The 23,833-nt window shown below is 50.6% G+C and overlaps 1 protein-coding gene across 1 annotated transcript in view; it reads right to left on the bottom strand.

The window, feature by feature from the left end:
- Positions 1-416: 416 nt before the first annotated feature.
- Positions 417-23,833, bottom strand: part of TRAF3 (TNF receptor associated factor 3) — a 107,622-nt gene continuing 84,205 nt past the window's right edge. Inside the window, exons 8-13 of the mRNA XM_082649608.1 lie at positions 16,766-16,846; positions 14,024-14,098; positions 12,290-12,382; positions 7,926-8,066; positions 1,910-2,084; positions 417-1,144 (exon numbers count right to left, since the gene is read on the bottom strand). Of these exons, the coding sequence (XP_082505734.1) occupies positions 573-1,144; positions 1,910-2,084; positions 7,926-8,066; positions 12,290-12,382; positions 14,024-14,098; positions 16,766-16,846 (1,137 nt within the window). The 3' untranslated portion in view covers positions 417-572. The remainder of the gene's footprint in view (positions 1,145-1,909; positions 2,085-7,925; positions 8,067-12,289; positions 12,383-14,023; positions 14,099-16,765; positions 16,847-23,833) is intronic.

The following is a 23,833-nucleotide window of genomic DNA, read 5'->3' on the forward strand; positions in this document are numbered from 1 at the left end:
CACTTCAGGGTCTTCTGACAGAGTATTGAAGCAGAGACCGGATGAGGCCTTAAAACAGACAACAGGCTATGTTGGAAACAGGACTGCACTCTTGAATCTTAGAATGAATATAGCAGAACTGCATATGATTTCATAAATTCTCCTTTTACTTAACATGCTGACATGTCCAGCTATCCCCAGGTATGTGCATGTGTGTGTGTGTGTGTGTGTGTGTGTGTGTGTGTTCTTTTTTTGGTGTTTAAGGAAGAAAAATCATGGTTCTTTTCTTTAGCATATATGTTTTCCACCTTAATTAACTAGATCTTTAAAAATGAAAACGAAAACCTTCTCTGACAGCAGTATTTCTCTCGTCGAAGGATAAATAATTCTTCCAAGTGAAGCGTTGCTAGTCTATTAGAGAACGTGGTGTGTGTGTCCTGACGCGTGGCTCCTCCCGCCGGCCCGCGGCCACCTTCTGCCGCTTCCTCCGTTCCACAAGGTCCTTTTCTGGGCGTGAGGACCTCGGTGGAGACGGCCGGTTCAAACCCCCCAGAGGAGTTGCCTTCTGCTCAATCCACCTCCCCAGAGACTCGTCAGGGGTCTGGCAGGTCCGAAGTATCCACTATGACTTTGATAAAAATGGTATCATCTTTAATGTACGTCCCGTTTTCCAGCACAGTCTGCGCCACGAAGACTGGGCAGCCGGAAGCGATGTTCATCTCGCCGGTGGGCTTCTTGAAGCTGCTGCTGTTGGGGTCCGGCTTGAAAGCGTCCCCCAAGTGTCGCCGGGAGGACCCCTGGTCCATCAGCATGAGCGTCACCTTCTGCTTGAATGGCCAGGGAAGGAGGGCGTCGTATTCTCCGCGCATGATGACGAAGAACAGCGACAGGTGCGTCCCCTTGCCCATGCCATCCCCGTTCAGGTAGACCCTGGCGCACATCTTGTAGCCGAAATAGCCGGTGTAGAAAGGCTGGCTGTAGAGGGACAGGGTCTTCCCCATGACGGCCTCCTGCTTCCGCCGCTTGTAATCGCGGATCTTCCAGATCAGCACACCGTTGTAGCTGGCGGTCTCCAGGACCTGGAACCGCAGGTCCATGTCGGCCAGGCGGATGTCGTGGACACTCAGCATCTGGTCGTGCCGGCTCAGCTGGGACTCCAGCAGGCCTGCGGCGGGCGGGAGAGATGGGCGCGGAGACACATGACTATCACAGGGGCTGGAGAAGCCGATCCCCACCAGCATCTGAGCAGAAGAGCCCAAACTCGCTGTGGCTGCTGGGGGTTGGTGCGTGCCCCGTGGAGGACCGGAAACGCAGGCCTCGGGATCCACAGCCTGCTGAGAGGCGACAGCCTGGGCTGCCTGCCCTCTGGCTCACGGCCCCTGCCTCCAGCCCCCACGCTCCGGGTCAGCTGCGCCCTGTCAGGGCTTAAGCTGCTCCTCCCCCCACCCCACTCCACGTCCTTGGCTGGCTGAATCCAGCCCCACACGCATCACAGTAATCCTTGTTCTTTCCCCCATTAATCCTTCTCGTGCAGATATTCAGAATACTCGCTCGGCCCTTGAAGCAGCGGCCCCGGTGGCTTCTAGGTATCGGACACGCTGCTGGGCTCGCCGGGTCCCCTGCTGCCTCTGGTCACCTTCTGTCCCCCAGGCCTTCAGGAGCGGGTCTGGAGCACCCGACCCGCAGGCCGCCCCGCGCCCACTCTGCCACGCAGCCCTCCTGCACGGAGGGGAGCGTCTGGGCCCCTGCTGTGGGCATCTCGGTAGGAAGCCAGCTGCCCCGGCAGGCGGCGCATCAGAAGCACCGGCCGTGACTGGACGGCGCCGGCCTAAGGCAGCACGTGCCTCGCCTACCCCAGCTCTGGCCTGGGGCCCCGGGACCCGGCCAGGCTCCCCTGTCCCGGGGCCTCCCGGACCCGCACGGCTCTCACCTGTGTTCCGAGCCGCCTGCCCCGCACTCTTGTCCACACTCTCCAGCTCGGTCACCCGGCTCTGGAGCGACTCCACGCTGCTCTTCATGCTGCCTGCCTCCTCCCAGCTCTGCCGGAAGGGGCGGATCTCTTTGTCGAGCTCCTTCAGTTTCTCTGCTTGGCTGTCTATTACTCGCTTCCACATCAAAGGTGTGAAAAAGGCAAAATACAGTTAGAGCTCGCTGCCAGCGCTGCACCACTACCAGCAGACGCCCGCTGGTCAGGCACAGGGAGCCCACATCAGCCCGCACAGGGCATCTTACCTTAGACCCACGGGCATCTCGGGGGACACAGGGACCCAGGCCCCTAGTTCCAGGAGGGGACCGAGGCCTCACCCACCAAGTGCAGGGCACGCGGCTCCCACATCCCTCTGTCCTAGCGTCTCAGCTCAGGACTTGGAGTCACACTCATCGGCCCCGTCTGGAGGCCTCCATCCCCTGCAGGGTCGAGCGACCAGCAGAGGCCAAACTATATGGCCTCCAGGGCTAGAGGGGCTGCCCTGTTTCTGGGGCACAAAGAGTGCTCAGAACCCCGCCTGGGTCCCAGAAGAGAGAGCTGCCACCACACTGCCACCTGGCTCCAGAGACCTGGCTGCCAGCACAGGGCTGGCAGCAGGACAGGGCCCTGGAGGCAGGTCCTCGGGGCCCCGGGTGAAGCCAAGGGGCCAGTGCCTATTGGCGGGGTGGGTGGGGGTCTGTTCCCACTGGGGCAGAGCAACCCTGCTGACAAACACGTGGCTGTCGACAGCGGGGCTTGACTTAAATAATTCAGAAACCCCCTTTTCCAGAAGCACATGACCAGCACGTCTGTAACAGAAACTGGAGGGGTGAGCCTGGCGTGCCAGCCATGGCGGCCCAGTTTGTCTGCAGGACTGGCCTGCCCACTTGTTAGGTGAAGCCAGGGACCCAGAGAGTTTTCACTTCTAAAAAGAATTTGCATTTTTGAAATAAAGCTCCCGAAGGCTGGGTGGTTCAGCCCCTGAAGCTGTGGAGCGGCTGGGCCGCCCTTGAGGCTGAGGCCACACAGGGGAGAGCCCCGGGGACCTGCCGAGTTCACTTCTCCTTTTGGGAGACTATTTTTAAACATCGAGGTTTCAGCACCTTTGCTGGCTCTTAATAACCGTGAAGGAACAAACATGTAGGCTTGGGTTACTTTTTCTGGGTAAAAATACAGTGTTAATCTTCTTCTTTCCAAGAAACCCTGACATTGGCTAACATTTAAAAAGTAAAGACGATTTCTCTAAAGAACACTTCTTTCTACACCGATACCACTTTATTTTAAAATATATATGGTGAGAAGCATAGTTAGTTCACAAAGTCTATTTTCTGGGGACAATCCTATTGACATGAATGAACGCCCATACCCATAATGAACAGCTGTAATTTTTCTCCTGACCTCTACCTACTCAAGTGACAAAATGACAAACTAGGCTGATGTGGGTACTAGTGAGAATAAGAGGGGAGTTAATGGAAACCTAAACAATCAGTGGCAGTTCCTTGGTGGACCTCGTTGTAAACCATGAGGACGAGCTGCTCATCACTTCCAAGCCCCCCTCCCCAGCCCCGGGACTGGTGGCGCACACAGGACAGTGGCACGAACGCATGAGGCGCTCTCGAGAGGGAGCAGAACCGTGGAGTCTGAAATGACAGCAAGGCCCCAGCTACAAGCCAGGAACATGGAGTCAGCAGGCGGGTGGCGGGCAGGAGGGAACATGGGAGCGAGCACACGTGTACACACACACACGCGCGCGCGCGCGCGCGCGCGCACACAGACAAGGCCCAACCACTGTTTAAAAGGCACTCCTCACACAGCAAGGGAAAATGTGCTACTTTCAAACAGACCCTTCGTTTGCAGAAGGGGTATGAGGTCAAAGCAGAATGCTGACCTCAATTAAGCTTTCCCTGCAAGATGCAGCAAACATGATGTCATCCTTGAAGAGCAGTCTACACTCAGCCCCCGCAGTGTTTCTATAAAAAACACATCTTAAAGGCAGGTGAGGATTTTACTAGAAAAAAGGATTCAGGAGCTGAGAGAAACAGCACAGATCACACACCATGTGAATAAACCCTGATCAGGAGACCTGCTCACAGAGCATCAGTCTATCGGTCTCATGCTCGTGCACTTAGGGCTTAAATCGCCGTCTGTCACTTGGCACCATCTGGTCACCGAGCCGATGTGGGTGGGACTCCCGGGCCCAGCAAGGGGCCCGTGGACAGAGCGCTCTCGCTCCAGCCCGGCAGAGCCACTGACTGCGGGAGCGCCCGGGAGTGCAGCTCCTGCCAACAGTGCAACACGGGAATGAAGCTCACATCTAGGCTCTTTTTTTTTTTTTTTTCACATTTTTTTTTAAGTTTATTTATTTTACTTATTTATTTTTGGCTGCATTGGGTCTTTGTTGCTGCGTGCAGGTTTTCTCTAGTTGCGGCGTGCGGGGTCTACTCTTCGTTGTGGTGCGCGGGCTTCTCATTGTGGTGTCTTCTTTTTTTTTTTTTTTTTTTTTGCGGTACACGGGCCTCTCACTGTTGTGGCCTCTCCCGTTGCGGAGCACAGGCTCTGGACGCGCAGGCGCAGCGGCCATGGCTCACGGGCCCAGCCGCTCTGCGGCATGCGGGATCCTCCCGGACCGGGGCACGAACCCAGGTCCCCTGCATCGGCAGGCGGACTCCCAACCACTGCGCCACCAGGGAAGCTCAGTGGTGTCTTCTTTTTTTAAAAATAAATTAATTAATTTATTTTTGGCTGTGTTGGGTCTTCACTGCTGCACGCGGGCTTTCTCTAGCTGCGGCGAGTGGGGTCTACTCTTCGTTGCAGTGCACGGGCTTCTCATTGTGGTGGCTTCTCTTGTTGCGGAGCATGGGCTCTAGGCACGCGGGCTCAGCAGTTGTGGCTCACGGGCTTAGTTACTCCGCGGCATGTGGGATCTTCCCGGACCAGGGCTCGAACCCGTGTCCCCTGCATTGGCAGGAGGATTCTTAACCACTGCACCACCAGGGAAGCCCTAGGCTGTCTTTTTAAATTGAGAAAAAAGGGACTTCCCTGGTGGTCCAGTGGTTAAGACTCCGTGCTTCCACTGCAGGGCGCACAGGTTCAATCCCTGGTCGGGGAACTAAGATCCCACATGCTGCACGGCATGGCCAAAAAAAAAAAAATTCTTTACAAAGTAAAATAGTAAGAAACTACCCTTCCACGGCTGGCAAAAGCTAACCCACTCTTAAGTTCCACTTCCTTTGCACAACTCTGACTGCATCCCATCCGCCCTATCTGGGGCCGTCAGGAGCTCTGCACTCTGTGTGGACTCCTGTACAAGCCTGTCTTCAGGATTTAGGGTCGACTGGAGACTCAGACAAGGGAGGAGATGACACAGAGAGGGACAGGTCTGTCACCATCCAGGGGGTCCAGTGCACAGGGTGGGGAAGGCTCCCTGGAGAAGGTGGCATGTACAGTGCCATCTGAGGTGCCTGAGGAAAGGAAGTGGGGAGGGAAGGTCCATTCTGCCGCGGAGAGAGTGGCAAAGGCGGCAGTGAGGAACAGCGGCCAGTCACGGTGGTGGTTCCTGAGCCACTGTATGGCGCTCAGGTAAACTGTCCTCCGGCAGCTGGAATTTCTAGGGTGAGGACCGAGGGGCAGGTCTGAGCCAGGCTCTGCTGAAATGGGGGGGTTGGTGGGGGAAGGTCGGGAGGGACGGGAGGGAGAGCGCCACCCAGAGCCGGCATCTCCAGCCCCAGTCCGCAGGGCCGCCATCAATGTTCACTCAGAGGAGGATGGTCCAGGCCGCCTCTCAGCGCTGGCAACCACGGTGACGAACATTACCGACCCTGAGATCATGCAGGGGACGCGGTTCCATGTAAACCATCGGGAAATGGTCAGCCGTCCGGAGGGGTTTCCAGCCCGTCAGCCCCTGCTCCTGACCTCTGTCCCTCTCTTGGAATGCAGCCTACTTTCCTCCGTGCCTGCCTTCCAAGGAGGAGGAGAAGAACGCCGGCACGGGTCACCGCCGCCTGCAGACATGGCACTGCTCAGCCTTCCCCTCCCCAGGCTCCGCAGCTTGGAGCTGGATCTCTCTGACTTAGATCTCAGTGGTTCTTCAATCGTGGAAGTTTTAAAACGTGAATCACGCACAGTGGAATGATTAAATTTAAGTAAATTCCAACTTTTCATGCTGGAAGTGGGGAATGGAGGAGAGGAATGCATATAAAATCTCCAAGGTGTCAGGCGAGTGCATCGATGACCTCATTATGGACACTCCCATTTTTTTTGGTTATAAATGAACCCACTACTACATATATACAATGGAATACTACTCAGCCATAAAAAAGAATGAAATAATGCCACTTGTAGCAACATGGATGCAACTAGAGATTATCATACTAAGCGAAGTCAGAAAGAGAAAGACAAATACCACATGATACCACTTATATGTGGAATCTAAAATATGACACAAACGAACATATCTACGAAACAGAAACAGACTCACAGACAGAGAGCAGACTGGTGGCTGCCAAGGGGGAGGGGATGGGGGAGGGATGGAGTGGGAGGTTGGGGTTAGTAGTTGCAAACCACTGTATATAGAATGGATAAACAAGGTCCTACAGCACAGCACAGGGAACTATATTCAGTATCCTGTGATAAACCATACTGGAAAAGAAGATGAAGAAGAATGTGTGCGTGTATAACTGAGTCACTCTGCTGTACAGCAGCAGTTGACACAACACTGTAAATCAACTCTACTTCAATAAAAAAAACCTTTGGAAACCACTACATTAAAATAAGAATTAAATATAAGAAGAAACAACAACCCACTACTCATTCTTCCTTCTGCTGTCAGTATGCCTTAACAAGTGGTTCTCTAGCATAACAGAATTTCCTGGCCTTTCCACGCACCCCTCTGAGCCCTGGCCACCCTGCGCACAGCTGGACCTGCTTACTGGATGGCAGCACAGGCCTCTGTCTGGACACGCTGACCAGCACCTCCGAGGCCTCGGCAAAACGCCACAGACTTCCCGGAGGAAGCTTGTGGCGTTTTACGCGACACTGTACGTTTCTGACTTGATTCAATACTTATGACTTGTATCTTTTCTACTACAACCTAATGGTTCATTGTGTTTTTCCTTGTCTCGGGACCACCACAGAGTTTAATACAAATGAAGTTAATTTAATAAATCCCTATTCAATTCAAGGCACTATAACTAATCTCAACATTAAAATGGGAGGAAAGACAATCTCAAAGATGCTGTGACTCTGGAGCTATTAGAAATATTTTCTCTTCCAGATAATTTAGGGAAACACTGTAAGTACAAGCACTGAAAGACTCTTTCGGCAACATGTGATTCTCCCACGGGTGTGTGTGATACACACCAGAATTACCATCACCAAGGTACACTCTGAGTAAGCGGATGTGAAGACAGTGTCTAGAAGGATAATCTATAACAAGCACCTAATGGAAGCCTGTGCTGGTAACAGAAATGAGGAGCCACATCGTAATCAGGCTTATTTATACACCACCTTTTTCGGGAGCAGCAAAGGTTTATGTGTTTGAAATAAGGTGGTGAAATAAGGTGACTGTGTACGTGCATCGCTAGAAGGTTCAGAACAAAATAGTTTGGCTTCAGTTCACTTTAGGAAGTGAAACTTTACACATAACTACTCACGAACAATATGAAATCTTAAATAATAATAATAAAACAGCTAATTTTTAGAAACGCAGGCTTTGAGTCTTATTTCACCAACAATGAACCAAGGGCACAGAGGAGAGGTGACGGGGCTGGCCCCCGGGAAAAGGCAAGAGGAGAGGTGCCTACAGCCTCCCAGGTCGGCCCGCAAACCCAGGCCACCTTCCCTGAGTTTCACTTAAGCAAGAGAAACAAGTTGCCTTGTTCGACAAAGGTCAGGGCTTTTGCTCAAATATCTCCCTGAGAAAGTCTTGGAGGGAAACGCAGATGTGTTCCCTTTTATCCAGACATAATCTTAAACTTCTTACCTGTAAATGAAGTATTTTGGATTCATTATTTCGAAGCATTTCCTTTTGTCTCTCAATTTCAATTTCAAAGCTGCATATCTGGTTGTGCAAACTCTGTATGCTCTTGTTTTTTTCTACACTTTCATTCTGCAGCAAGGAAACCTGAAAAAGAAAGTCTTCAATTAAGCAAACAAAAAGTGAGTTTAATATCAATTTATAACAATTATAATAATGGTAATTAAATGTTTACAATACAGGCCTTCTATCAGCTCAGTGAAGGAGTTCCAGGAAAAAAAAAAATCCCTTCACACAGGAAATGGGAGTCCTGGTAGTTTAACAGGGATCCTACAACTGCATTTCTCAGAATCTCTCCCAAGAATCAAATAAGATGAGGCAAAGTGCAGCAAGGACTGAATTTCAGAATGGATGCTTTTTCAAGTTTTTGCTGAAAACTAATACATCTTTTATCAGAGTGGCTTTCAAACTTGGACAAGGAAACATAATAGGAAACAAATCCTTACACCCCACCTCTTCTGCACAGACACTTGTGTACGTATGCATATCCCTAAAAACAGGGATCTCAAAACCACATCTGCCCTGATCACAGTGCACCTGGATACTTTCTCTTTTACTCTATTTTACTTTTGAAAATGCTAGCTGCAACCCACTAAATTATTTCACGCCCACCAGTGGGCCATACACGCCCTTTGAAAAGCTCTCTCAACGGAACGAGGGAGCACGATGGGAACAATCTCGCGCGCTGCAGTGAGTCCTGGGGCCAGCCTCCCAGCCTCCCCGCCCCCGCCACAGAGGAGCTGCCGACTGGGGGTGCCAGGACGGGTCTGCTGGGGGGGGGGCGCCATTCCCAGCAGGGAACCCACCTTTGAGTCTTTCAAAGTTCCTTTCTGAAAAATAATTGGCTCCCAAGAGCCAATTTACACTGGTCTTACAAGCCCCAGGGTGAGGAGTTCAAGGGCGATCCCACCAGGCTTCTTTCTCACAGTGTTTCTACGAGGGGCATTTTGGCCCCTGGAAAGGTTCCCTCCGCCAACAGCTGTGTCCACGCGCAGATGTGGCCGCCATCCTGGAAGCCGCGGAGCTCCGAGACGGATCGCAACAGCTCTACTCGCAGGTGCCTCTCTAACACCTCCAGCACCTGAGGACGGTCTGGCCGTGGGGATGGCCCACGGGCATCTCAGGACACATCTGGGTTCCTGACCTTGTCCCCTCTGAAGAACAACGAGCCTAAAGTGAGGCGTCCTTACGTCACTCAGTCTGCTCGGCAGGCAGCACCTCTGGGCGCTGTCTCAGTCTATTTTATTTATAACCAAGGTATTTATGAAGGAATACAGAACTTGCAAGATATACTTCGCTCTCCTAGGATTTCACTCAGCACAAACAGACTTTCCTCCCTAAACTACGCTGTCTCCCAGGCCCACGACCTCCTCCAAGTGTTCAGCCTGCAGCGCCCAGACTGGGGCACGGGTAGCAGGCAGCGGCATTTTTGTTTTTTCTGAAATTACAATTCACTCACTCCCATCTGTCAAAGATGGACACAATTCCCAGGCTCCTTATTCTCACACCCCAAAAAAGAAATATCATGCACACAGGCCAACCTTTCTGATAAAAATCTCAGTAATGTCTCCAAAACCAATGGTGATTTTTTCTGCAGCAAATCAAGCTACCTGAGGATGACGGAAATATCTCACACTGATGATCACACGTCATGCCGCATCCAACTCTTAACTTCTTAATTTAGGGACTGCCCTTAGACTGACGTTTTATTTATTTACACATTTTAATCAAGGATCCCAGCCCCTGGGTGCCTGCAGACCCCTGCTTTCACCAGTCTACCAGGTATAGGAAAGTCTACCTGGCAGGTGTGTTTCCAAGAAGCACAGTGTGACATCCACACAGCAGATGAAAACAGGGGCCCCCTCATCCTTCCTGAGACCCTCCTCACCAGGAACATCCTCCACCCCAGCCTGTTTTGGTGGGCACTCCACACTTCCCTTTGATTTAAGCTTTCCTAAAACATAAGATGGGTGTTTTTAAGCCTGGATTTTACAAAAAGTTTTCTTTAGTTTGACTGTGAATATAATAATCAGTGTTTCTGAATCAACTCAGACGTTCTATTTTCTAGTATAGATGAACAAAATAACTCAGGAGATTCCAACTGAATAATTCTATGATGAGAAATAAATTGCCATTTTAAGAAAATACAAGTATCTGCATTCATCGTCCAGGTTTTGCTCTTGGGCCCAGTGAAGAGAAGCCAGCTCCTCATGAACACAAGCAAGGATGCGCAGGGCGGAGGCCCGGACGACCTGAGCAGTGGGCACGGAGGCAGGGAGAGGCTCACGCTCCAGCAAAACCAAGAGGACAGACGTTTCAAATGTATCAGCAGCAACTCGGCCCCCTCTCGGCCGGTGTACAGAGGGAGAAGCTCTGGGGAGGGGTGCTGGCTGTGCGGCTGTGTCCCAGAGCTTCCAGCGATGCAATGCGGATGCTTTGAGGGGGACAAGTGTGGAGGTAGCAGGGAAGGAGGACGCAAGTGACAGGATGACCCCCGCGTGCCCCACGGCGATGGCCCTGAGGACGACCGTCCTGAGAGCTGAGCGCACGGCAGCCCAGCCCCGCTCAATGGTTATGTAACTAGCACAGCTGGAATAACCAATTCACTTTACATGAAAGGAAGAACCTTTTAGATAAATGAGGAGCCGTATCTGGGAGAGACCAAAAGCCCTGAGATCTATGCCTATAATTAAAAAAGGCAGAAACAATGCATTCTTCAACAAGAGGGGAAAGAAAGATTCATAGGTAAATCGTCACTGAACTCAGAGCAAATATGTGCTCCTGGGAAAGTCACAAATGATTCAGGTAACAGATTTTATTTCACTGATAAACAGAAGGCTTCTCCTGCCCCACGTGTGTACACACAGCACGCAAATCCTTTCACTGGTTCTCATCTCCAGCTTAAGCATTTATATTAAAAAAACTATTTTATGTCAGATTTAATAAACATCTTTTGATTTAAAACTCTAGACTCTTTTAAGTACATTTACGTTTTAAATTGCTTGGATTTAATACTCAAAACAAGATATCCAAATCTTTACAAACCTTTAGAAAGCAAACATCAACGCCCTGGCTGCATCCTAGTGTCCTCCCACCGCAAGTTCTCAACACGTTGAATATCAAATTAATTTCTTATTTGTGTACATAAGCCACAAGCCACAGCGGGAGATCCTATAACCTCCTTCTCTATCAAGTCTCGGAGGTTTTAATCTTTTCCTCAGGTAAGAAGGCCCGGAGAGCTGAGCACCACAGGACACACTCCCCAGGAAGGAGTGCTACGTGGGCGGGGGCCTGCTGAGGAGTCCAGACCCCACAGCTGGGGCCCCTCGAGGAGACACCCGGGAGAGCAGGTGTGTCCGGGAAGGGGCTGCGTGGTCCCCCAACACCCATGGTCAACAGTCACACTCGCGATGTGCAATTGTCCTCTCCTCGTCTCCAAGAAGACAGAGGATGGTAAAGCAGGTGACACTGGTGACCTTCCAGATCGGGGGTCGGCAGGTTTTTTCTGTAAAGAGCCAGAGAACAGTTTTGGGGGCTGTGCGGGTCGTACAGTTTCTATCTCTGCTCATCCATGCTGCCATCCTGGTGCAAAGCAGCCACGGATAATACGAAAATGAGTGTGTGTGGCCGTGTTCCAATAAAGCTTTATTTACAAAAAGATGGGGTGCGGGGTGGACGGGGGTTGGAAGTGACAATCCCTGTCCTAGATCAATTCTAAGAGAAGCACAATGTGATTTTTTTTTTTAAAAAAAAGCACTTCATAGCTGCTTGGCAATTAAAAAACAAACAGCAAGGACTTCCCTGGTGGCACAGTAGTTGAGAATCTGCCTGCCTATGCAGGGAACACAGGTTCGAGCCCTGATCCGGGAGGATCCCACATGCTGTGGAGCAACTAAGCCCGTGCGCTACAACTACTGAGTCTGTGCTCTGGAGCCCACGAGCCACAACTACTGAGCCCACGTGCCACAACTACTGAAGCCCACACACCTAGAGCCCGTGCTCCCCAACAAGAGAAACCACCGCAATGAGAAGCCCGCTCACAGCAATGAAGACCCAATGCAGCCAAAACTAAAAATAAATAAGTAAATAAATTTATAAACAAACAAACAAAAACCCAAAGAGCAAGCTAACAAAACCACACAGCTTCATTTATAAACTCAGGATCACTTGAAGAGAATTTACTTTTTTGACACTCTTGATGCTGTTTCTTTTATGCAAAATCCATTACTCACTATAAACAAGGTTTTCTTCTTTAAATAATTTGAAGAAAGTATTAAAAACCAACAAAAGCAGGAGGCGGTGCGTCGTACCTTTTTCTCTAGAGAGTTGCTCCATTCTTTGAGTAAGTTGACATGCTGCACCGCGGAGCTGGCCTCGTGGGCCTTAATCTGCTGGTTTGTCCCCTGCGAGAGTAAAGAGGCAACACGTTACCCAACCTCACTCCGCCGAAGTCAGAGAGACTCGTAGCCGACCTCAATCCAGCACTACACGAGGCGGGGGTGACTTATTCATGGACGGCTCACAGGGGATGTCCAGCCTCAGGAGGGCTCAGTGGCCCCTGATCTACTGTGTGCAGGTGAGGAGGCTGTTTCGAGAAGAACGGAGCAGCTCAAAGCCGAGACACTGCGAGTTCTACAACAACTATCTCGAGGCCGTGAGCTTCGCTCCTCAAGCTTCTTATCAAGGGCCTTCTTACCTACGTTTCATACTGGTAACAGCAAGAAACTAAATTTTAGATATATCATTTTTGTTCCCTAAAATTTTTTTGCGTTAAAATATAAACGGAAAATGTTTAGACACCTGCAAGTCATAGCCAGAAGCTGCTATAATAATCTAGCGAATATGTAATCAAAGTAAGATTCTAAATGAGTTATTAAAGTATTAACTTACCAGTGAAATACACTGTATTACTGTTCCTAACTATCCTACGTATACTTAGAAAGTTACATACAGAACATAAACAATCTACAGAGTACATAAGATGCAGACCATCTCAGAGTCAGTAACAAGTGTGGGAAACAGTTCTTCATATATTTAACAAAGTAATTGGTGTAAGAATATAATTTGTTTTGAAACTGGAATATTTAAAAGCCACAGAAAGCATTTTAATGATCTCCAAAACATATACTCTGTACATAGAATAGTCATATATATATGTTGATACAAGTATTGCTATATATAAACATATATATATACATACACAGAATGAATGATATATATGTACATACGACATAACAGTGGTGAGGGCTCAGTCTCATAAGAGACTGAAGCAAAGGGAAAGCTATAGTCATTCTTACTCTCAGGCTTTTTACTTTCTAAGAAAATACTGAGATGCCAATATCTCTGTATTGATTTCACAATAATGTACTGATAATACATAAAAATCAAACACAAAATACTTTAATTAGAGTATATACTGCCCTTTGATAGTTCTAAGGTCAAGATATACATTTAAATGAAAACTAATTCAAATTCACTAGCCATCTCCGATGTGTTAAAAAAACAGAAACAAAAACAAAAACCCAGGACCAGCTTTCTCACGGCCCAGGTGTGGCAGTGGCAGAGACCTCCTCTCCACATGGCCCTCCGGGCATGTGCCTGTGGCATGTACATGGAATGCACTCTGGACACACGCACGTGCGATCCTCACAACTGTGCACGGATGCACACACTGCCGAAACCACGTCCAGTTTGCCAGTGACTTACATTCAAGTAACAGCTCAAATTCCGTAACTATCTACCTAGAAACCCCACCGAATGCCAGTTCTGCTTGTCCCATTCACTAACTGGTTTTGAATGTAATCGTTCTCCTAATGCATTAACTCCCCCTCAGCACAGGTGTCTACCTCAAGTCTCACGACACCCCCGGCCTAGAAAGCGAGCACCCACATCCGCTGCACGTGGCTCTCGTCACCCGTGCAGCAGGTGACTCAGTTCCATGGCAAAACTGAAAGCCCAGAGCTTGCATGTTAAAATGTTAATAGAATAACTTTCTCTCATGGTGGAATGTCAGTGACTGGGAAGGACAAATGTCGGATACTGACCTGAAAAACGCAGCCATAGCGCTTAAAACTACAGGTGCTGGGGGCATTGACACACTCTGACAAGTGTGCACTCAACTGCAACGGGAAAGAGACGTGAGTTGTGGCACGAACGTTTGCATGAAAATGTTCAAACATATCAAGGGCACAGATAGCATCTGGGTTGTACTATTACGAATGGTGTTTATCAGCTACAGGTGTGTATATAGCATCTGCTTCCTAGACTTATATGCAGTAAATATACAGTATCATCACGTGTATACACATATATACACCAATATACAGAAATACATTTACTATAACATTTCTTAAACTTGCAGTTTCTTTAGAACAAGTTGTTTTGCGACATGCTGTCTGCAGTGCCAGAATTTTAAAAAGAAAGGAAAAAAAACATAAACTGAAATGCACATTTAAAGACTATAAACAAAAACTGCATGAAACACAAAAAATAGGAAGCATTCAGGATGCAGCTGGGCCACACACCTGCTATACAGCACACGAAATAGATACCTTTCCAAAGCAAGCGCACACAAGGTCTCTTCACTCTCAGTACTTCTGAATGGCCAGAGATTCAAGTAGCTTTTCAAAGACCTCTAAGGTCATTCTAACAACATGAATCTTACGATGGTTACCTCCAGTTCATGGAGGACGATTAGGAGGGGCTGGGAGAGGGTAACTCCCCTTGCAAGGAAAAACCCCTGTGTTCAGCTTAAATGTCAGCAAATCATCAAATAAAGACCACCTACGGTGCCCCCTCAGGAGTAAAGGGAATTGAAATACCTACATTTTAAAGACACAGTGTTTTGTGTTAGGCTAATGCAATTTAAGGATAAGTTCTTTCTTTACTGAAGAGATTCTCATCGCGAAACTCGAGGGATAGATCTTCTTTATAGAAAGCCATCAGACCCTGAATTGGGAGAGTGGCCAGTGAGCGTGGCGCACAGCGGCCCCGGGAACGCGCTTCCCCGCGAGCCAGCGCACACGCACTCCCGGAGGCTCGCGGGATGTGTCACTCCGGTGGGTGCAGGCGGCTTCTCCACCTTCTCCTCCTGTCCTCCAGGACAAAGACATTCCTCTCCCTTCAGGTCAGTATTGAGGACAAGAGTGAGCGGCTCACAGGACGGCCCTCCCGCCTGAGGGACCCACCTGACCATGGCCAAGGCCAGCCCTGCAGAAGGTCTGAGCCAGGGTGGGGTCGTGGTGGCCGCAGAGGCTCTGGCCTGCAACTGGAGGAAAGCACCCCAAGGGTACATTGCAGGTGACGGGCGCAGAAACCCGAAAGGACACCGTGTGCGTAGTAACATCAGTTTGAAAATTTTAAAACATATTCTTTCAGCGCCATCAATACCATCGTGAATCTGACCAGTTAACACCCCTGATGTTAAAATCAGGGTCATGTCGAGGTTGACATTGTTTTCAGTGCACTAACTGAAAGGGCTGTACTTTTTTCAAACTGGCTTTATCATCATTAATCTCAGAGCCCTACAGAATTTACCAGAGCTTGGGGATAAAAGCAAGAATCATCTGTAAACCAATAGCACCTTTCACCAGAAACCCAAGATAAATGCAGGTTTAAAGTTTTTTTTTTTGTTTTTTTTAGGTTTAAAGATTTTTAAAAATAAAAATAACTTAGAGGCAAAATGGAGGCAGCTTTTGCCCCGAATATAGACAGCCCTGAGTGAGTAAAAGTTTAGGAAGGTACATAAAACCCAGGAAATTATTTCAACAATACAGACTCTTCGTACATTCACTTTAACAGAGGGACTTTCCAGTTGTGGAAATAATCTACGTGCGTTTCCCTGCCGCTCCCAGAGGCACATTCAGGGGCCCAGAGACCACCGTCGCCAGTCCAGACCCTACCCTTGCCCAGCAGAGTCAACGTCCAGGGAGGGTGCACCTCAGTGAGAGTGGCCTTCGGCCCACACGGGTCCTCTCGCTGTCATGGACGTGAGAGACTGAGCTCCCCTCCCCCATATCCAGGTGTTAAATTCCAGGCTGTTGAAAAGGCTGAGGTGAGCAGGCTCCTCAGATCAGAGAACCCAGGACCAAGAGAATCGGGCGTGGGGACCGGGGGTGGGGGTGGGGGTGGGGTGGGGCACGCACCCACCGAGCCCATAGGAGCCCCAGACGGTTCCCAGAACACCAACCAGAGGGGGTCCAGGTCAGGATCAGATGCGAAAACATTAAGAATCCTTGGAATTGTTCCTTCTGGATATATCCTGATCAAAATGAGGTTACTGCAAAATCTACCTGCCTTAAAGCAAGTGTGCCCGAGGGCAGCGTGATGTGCACAGCCTCTGGGGGAGGCTGCCCAGGTGCCTTCCCAGCGGCCCCTGAAGTGTGGGCACCACCCCTGCACCCACTTGCCCCCCGGCACAGGTCCTGTACAGCACGTGTGGCCTAAGTGGTTCAGGAGTATTTCTAAGTTAACTGATTTCCTTGAGATAATCTTAGAGTGATTCCTAGTTTACAGATTTAAACCTAAAAAGTGTCACCTTTGCTTGCATTGTAAATATTCCCATTTTCTCAATTCTTAATATTTTGCTCTGAATTTACCACTTTGTAGCTTTTAATTGTTTGTTTCTGAAATATCTGACTTCCAAAAACAGCATGAGGGTTTTCATTGTTTTTGTACTGTAAGTTATCACTATCACAATCTGTGAAAACCTCTGACCTCAGCTTTAAGGGAAGAGCGGGGCCCTGAAGGATCCCCAGCTCCTGCACAGGCCCGGCCACGCCCCTTACCTCGCTCCTCAGAAGGGTCTGGACACTGCACTTATGAGGGCAGGACACCACCACGCAGGGACACTCGGTGTCTTCGTGTTTCTGAAGGAGAAAGAGAGAGTGTTGCCAACTCTGAAACACAATCCACCTTCCCTCAGATCCCACCAGCGTTCCCAGCGTCCCCACAATGACCCAAGGGAAGCCCTCTGCTCACGGTCATGTCCTTGGGTCACAAGACTCACGTCACACTTGGACGGGTCGCTATGTTACACAAGTCTCAGTGCTCAAAAGAATGCATCTCACGAGAGCTACTCAGATATGACTGGTCGGGGCCACTCATGGGAGCACAGCCCACCGGAGGGGCATCCTCACGGCAGCTTCCCTCTAGCTGTGTCCCCTCTGCTGATGCTTCCCTGACACCTGCGCCCAGGTAGGCTGGGCCTTGGCCTCCCTCACACAGCAGGTGGATGGCAGGGCCCAGCCTCTGCTGGTTGGAGAGAAGGACAGTTCTCCTCTGGCTTCTCAGTTTGGGGTCTGGAAACGATGCTTCTCAAGAGCCTGAAAACAATGTGGTCCACTGGGTGTTTACCCACTGTCCTGGTCTCTGGTCGCCCTCTAGTGCGTGGTAAGCGCGCACACATTTTGGTGTGGCCCTTCTCTGGAGGCTGCAGATTTCAGCACAGAGCCTGGATGACGGTGACTGCTCAACTCGGTGCCCCAGGCTCCTGCTGGGCGCCTGTCCGGTACACCTGTCCACAAGTGAAGGGCAGGCAAGAGCTCCCACGAGGAGAGCAAACCCAAGGCTCTGGAGAGCACCTCCAGACACATGACAAAGGGCCGCTGCAGGGAGGCCGACGCAGGCAGAGCCAGACCTGCCACGTCACACAACCGTGGGAGGCCAGGCTCCCGGAGGTGGCATCCCTCGGCAAGAGGAGAATGTGGCGGGTTTTCCTCTGAGGCCCCGGGACACTCCCAGTTCTCCTGGCTGGGCCTCCAGTTAGGCCGCTGTTGAGGTGTATCTGGGGCCGCGCTGGCTGCCGGGCCGTCTGACCCAGCAGGCGTGCAGGTCAAGGACACGGCGCCCGAGAGGACACTCCTCTCCTCCGGGGAGGCCTGGAGCCAGGTGCAACACCATCTGAAGTCCCTCGTCTGGACCAGCACCCTGCGGGCTGTGCAGCGCGGAGAGGACACCTGGACGCGGCCGCTCTGCTCCGGGGCCTGGTCCCCAGAGGCCTGCAGGGCCCACGGTGGGCGAGCCCACGGCTGTCCCGAACTCAGCAAAAATCACCTGACTGGACTGAGCCTGACCAGCACCTCCCAAGAGGGGACCCCCGGCGGATGCCTGGCCGCGCTCAGAATCCCTAAGAGTTCCCAGGTGCCATCGCGCCTTTCGGGGGAAACCTCGGGCCAAACAGCTTCTCTCTGCCTCACCTGTAAGAGGGGGCGTGACCAGCCCTCCCTCAGAGGGCATCTGTGAGGACAGAATCCGTCACGGGCCCGGAGAACTAACATGGCCGACACTCCACGGACGCCACGCCTCCCTCCTGAGCCTGCCCTCGACCCCGCCTTCATTCACCAGGCCAGGCCTGCCCTGGGCGTCAGGGGTGGCCTGACCAGGACAAACAGATGATCACCACTGCGGCAGGGGGGCTGGGAGCGAGCAGCGGGGGTGGTGGCCTGGGAGGGCGCTCTGAGGAAGAACCAGGGGTGGGGGCAGCGTACCGGGGCGGGCAGAGCAGGGGGCAGCAGGAGGTGAGGCTGGCGGCCCGCAGGCCATTCCCATCAATAGCTCTGTGTATCTTGGCAGATCTGTGCAAGGACGTCCAAACGATGAATGTCTAGAAATGGGCTTCTTTGCCCTTCTTTCAAAGGGTAGAGCATTTAAAATGGGATTTGGGGGCTTCCCTGGTGGCGCAGTGGTTGAGAGTCCGCCTGCCGATGCAGGGGACACGGGTTCGTGCCCCGGTCTGGGAAGATCCCACATGCCGGGAACGGCTGGGCCCGTGAGCCATGGCCGCTGAGCCTGCGCGTCGGGAGCCTGTGCTCCGCAACGGGAGAGGCCACAACAGTGAGAGGCCCGCGTACCGCAAAAAAAAAACGACAAAAAAAGGGATTTGGAGGGGTATTGCCAGACTGCCCTCCAATCAGCCTACACAAGCCCACCCTCACTGCAGTGAGAACGCACGGCCCCAATTGAATTCTATCAAACTTTCCCATCTCTGACAGTGACCGGTGAAAAACAATGAGTATGATTTGCAATTCTTTAATGATGTGTAGTTATTAGTATCTTTTTTATGTTAACCATTTATATTTCCCGTGAACTGCCTTTCATAGCTTTTGTCCACTGCAGTGGGTTGAACAGTGACCCCTGAAGTTCATGTCTCCCTGGAACCTCAGAATGTGACCCCGGTTTAGGAAAGAGGGTCTCTGCAGATGTAACGAGTTAAGAGGCCACCCTGGATTAGGCTGGGCCCTGAACCTAGTGACACTGTCCATGTAAGAGGAGAAGACGTACAGCAGGAAGACTGCCATGAGGACATGCAGGCAGAGGTTGGAACGGTGCAGCCGCAAGTCTGGGAGCCCAAGGACCGCAACCCCCAGGAGGTGGGGAGGTGAGGGAGGGGTCTTCTCTAGAGCCTCCAGAGGGGCATGGCCCTGAGGCAGCCCTGGATCCAGACTTCTGCTTCTGGGACTGTGAGGGGACAAATTTCTGTTGTTCTAGGCCACCCGCTCTGTGGTACTTTGTTATGACAGCCAAAGGGATACACCCGTTTTCCAAAAAAAAAAAAACCTGTTAATCTGTCGATATGTAAGAACTCTCCACATATTAATGAAATCTGTCCTGCCTGTCAAAGCAAGAGTGACTTTGATACACACACAGAACGATATCACGCGTGTGTGGGCCACAAAGCATAAGTGCATAGTGAGCGCCCACCAGGGACAAGGGTGTAACCAACGCCCATCACCTGCAGGCTCCTCTCCTGCCTCGCCCCCGCCTTCTCCGACTAAAACCACAAGGCTGAACCTGCGCTTTTACTTCCTTTGCTTAAAAAAAGGTCTCCTTACACGTGTATGTGTAACAGGTAAGATACTGTTTCGTCTTGGCTGCTTTTGAATTTTGTTAACACGGAATTCCGCCTTTCGACTCTTCTGCGACCTGGCTCAACGTCACGCTCCTCAGGCGGGCGAATCCACGAGTCGCATGAGTGGACTCGTGGATTCCACTGTCACCGCTGTCATACAACCTTCCCTGCTGTGCACACTGTCCACGGGGGTCCGCTACAAGTGACGTGTCTGTTCTCCAACAGATGGACGTTTGGATCGTTCCCAGATCTCTCTGCTCCTCTGGTTATGCCTGACATACCCTCTGCAGTGCATGTGCGACAGTTTCTCTTAAACATCTAGGAGAGGGACTGCTAGTTGAGAACATGCGTTTTCAACCTAATAAAATACTGCCACGTGTTTGCCAAAGTGGCTGTACCTGTACGTTACAGTACACAGTTGACCCTTGAACCTGGGTATGAACTGCGTGAGCCGACGTACACGTGGATTTTCTTCACTAGGTGTGCACTGCGGCACTACCCGACCCACGGTCGGCTGACGCTGTGGGTGCGCGACCTTGCCTAGGGGGGCTGACTGTAACGTTATACTTGCGTTCGAGACTGCTCGGAGAGTCTGCGCCCAGCCCCTGTGTCACCCAAGGGCCAAATGTATACACGTTCCCATAAAACGAGATCTTTACAATTCTTGACTTTTCACAAATTAACAGAACTGTTTAAAGAGAATAATATTTGATAATTTCTGGGCTAAATGGAAAAGAAGAGATTTTTTTCTGACACTTTAAATTCTGCTATTAGATTAAAAAAAAACAACTTGAAAATAGCTGCCGGTACCATGGTTTAAAGATAGAAAAGAAATGCTCACGTGAACTGCAATGGTCCAGACAGTCAGTGCACTTTTTGATTTTTTTGATGGGGACCATTTTTAAAGTCTGTGTTGAATTTTTTTTTTAATTTATTTACTTTTGGCTGCATTGGGTCTTCATTGCTGCATGCGGGCTTTCTCTAGTTGCGGTGAGCAAGGGCTACTCTTCATTGCGGTGCAAGGGCTTCTCACTGCGGCGGCTTCCCTTGTTGCGGAGCACGGGCTCTAGGTGCACGGGCTTCAGTAGTTGTGGCTCTCGGGCTCTAGAGCTCAGGCTCAGTAGTTGTGGCGCACGGGCTTAGTTGCTCCGTGCCATGTGGGATCTTCCCGGACCAGGGCTTGACCCCGTGTCCCCTGCATTAGCAGGCGGATTCTTAACCACTGTGCCACCAGGGAAGCCCTCTGTGTTGAATTTTGCCACAGCATTGCCTCTGTCTTCTGCTCTGGCCCCTTGGCCGCGAGGCCTGCGGGATCCTAGCTCCCCAACCAGGGACTGAACCGCACCTCCTGCGCTGGAAGGCGAAGTCCCTGGAGCCTCGGCACTTTATCAACCTGTATTTTATCAACATTGATGTATCTGTCACACCACAAAACGCAGGACAGGGAGGAAAGTCAGGATGAACTGGGGCTTCAGGCCTAGGTTAAGCAACGGCTCTTTTTAAAAATAACCTTAAGGCCTGAGAGGATGAGACTGTGAGGGTTGAAAGAACAAGACTTGGGAGCCAGATCCCACCACTGCTAACAGGGCGAGGGCCCGGGGGGAGTCTTGGCCGCTTCCAGGTGGGTGAGCAAGGGCGGATGGGTGTGGCCGCCTGCCAGCGACGAGGGCCCCAGGAGCCGGCGGCTGGCGCACAAGCAGCGAGCCCACGCAGGGCGCCTCTCACAGTTATCACAGGTGGACAGAAAGTAACATCTGCCCCAAGACACGCTGCAGCACCAACACTGATAAAACAGTTTTAAAAGTTTTCATCACAAAAGCATAGTAAGATTTAATTTAATTTAATTTAATTTGCACAACTCAGGTCCCAAACTGGTAATTACCACTTTGTGCCTCTGCACCTGCTGTGTCTCTCTCTCCTGTCTGCAGTCAACAGATTGAAGACCCAGATCAGAGCAAACGCCACCTCCTCTCCAAAGCCCTCCTGGACCCTATCAGGCCATGTTTAACTGTCTCTTCCCATACCACCATGTACATAATTGTATATCTGACTGTCTCCCCTACCAGACCGTGAAAGGAAGGGGAGAGACTGCAATCTACTCTTGTGTGTCCTGAGCAACTAGCTCAGGGTCTGGCGCCCAAGAGCAGTCAACAAACGTTTCATGACTCCATGTGTGATGCCGTTATTCCAAAACCAACCTCTTTAAGCCTCGGCTGGAGCCCAGAGCTGGTTACTCATAGGCTGTTTAACTGACATGCTTACACTTCTTTCTCAGATGAAAATTAATCCCTGGGTTCTATCCTGCAAATAAAGGTAATTGATTTTGGGCCAGAAGCAAAGTGTAACTTTGATAGCAACATAGTAACGGGTAAGGTCAGGAGTACTGCTCATTGGGTACACCGTCTCATTCACTTGAATTTAATTACTGAAGAAATTAGAAACACTACTGCTATTTTTCAAAGGGGAGGGCACAGTTGTTCAAGGTTATTAATAACTGGAAACGACAAGAGAATCATACAGGAAACAGCTTTCACAATGGAAGAATCCCAGGCACAGGAAAGTTATACAAGGTAAGGTAAAATGCAGATCGTAGAATACGTCTCATTTCACAAAGAATAACAGAGAAAACTCTTCCTAAATTTGGGTCAAAGTACTCCCGAATATCCACCAGGAACTCGACTGTGGCCCTCACGCCTGGCTGCTCTGCCACGGTCCCCTCCCATCTGGTGACCCACCAGTCGCCATCCTGCCTCGGCCAGAAGCCAATTCCCAGCCCCTCCAAGCCCAGCCTCTCAGCAGCACCTGCGCCACACACCCTGCAGCTCCGCCTGCCTCTGGGACGTCACTCTCCTGACACTTCCACGCCGGCCACGCCTTTGCTGGGCGACCTCCTCCTCTTAGTATGCTGTAAGCATCATGTGCCCCAGTCCTCTGTCCTCCGACTCTGGCCCTTCTCTCTACTCGCTCCAGTCCCAGGGCTGCAAGTACCACCTATTTGCCCAGACCACTCCCTATCCCCCCGAAAGCCTCCTCTCTTCCCCTGAGCCCCACTTCAGTAGGACACTCCGGTTGGTCCAGCTGCTCTAGTTACAAACGCTGGGCATCCTCCAAGCTCATACTCCATAACTCGAGCCCTCGGCTAATCCCACTGGCTCTGCGTTAACTGTGACCGCATCTGTCCCTTGCTCAAGGCTGCCTCCCGTCAACTTCGCACCTCGCCTCTGCTCTGTGCGAGGGGAAATCTACCTGCTGAGTCTGTTCCATCTTGGAGCCTGAGCCCCCCGCTCGCTGCTGCTCCCTCTGCCCCAGTGGTCTTCCTGCATCGTCCTGACTGCCTCAGAAGGGCCCGCCCTGATCACCCCTCCTCCCCTGTTACCAGTTCGTCTTCATAGTACTTATGATCTCTTCCCACTGGAAGATGAGGGTCACCACTGAACCTGCAGCTCCTAGAACAGTGCCCAGCACACAGCAGGTATGCGGTAAATACGTATTCAACAAACAGACAAATATCTGAAGGTCTCTACAACACTGACTCTTTTTAAAGTTTGTCCTCCATCCCAACACCTGTTTCTCTTTGATTTACATATAAGTGATCGGATTCTAACATGCGCACAATATAAAACCCTGCCAAAATAATGGAGGCATGAAAACATTTTAAATTCTCATCTCTCTCCAGGAGAGACCGCTGCACCTCAATATTGCAGGATAAATTACCCTGTTGAAGTGATGGTTATGTCACAGAGCCGTAAAATGATTAAGCAATCCAACAAGATTTTAGAGGCTATTCCCTGGCACAAGTGAAAAATTCTACCTTTTTTGAATAATCGGTCTTCATTTTTTGGGCACCCCAAATGGCAGTCAATCTAGGCAATGGAAAATTAATTGCATAAATCAAAATGGGCAAAACAAATGAAGCTTAACTCTGAAATAAAGTCAGATGAAAATTGCTATTTACCCCTATCTTGTCTCTTTATTTCTGTTAGAATAGTCATTTAACAAGCTATCC

The sequence above is a fragment of the Grampus griseus genome (assembly GCF_964374135.1).
Source record: "Grampus griseus genome assembly, chromosome: 2".
Classification (NCBI taxonomy): Eukaryota; Metazoa; Chordata; class Mammalia; order Artiodactyla; family Delphinidae; genus Grampus; species Grampus griseus.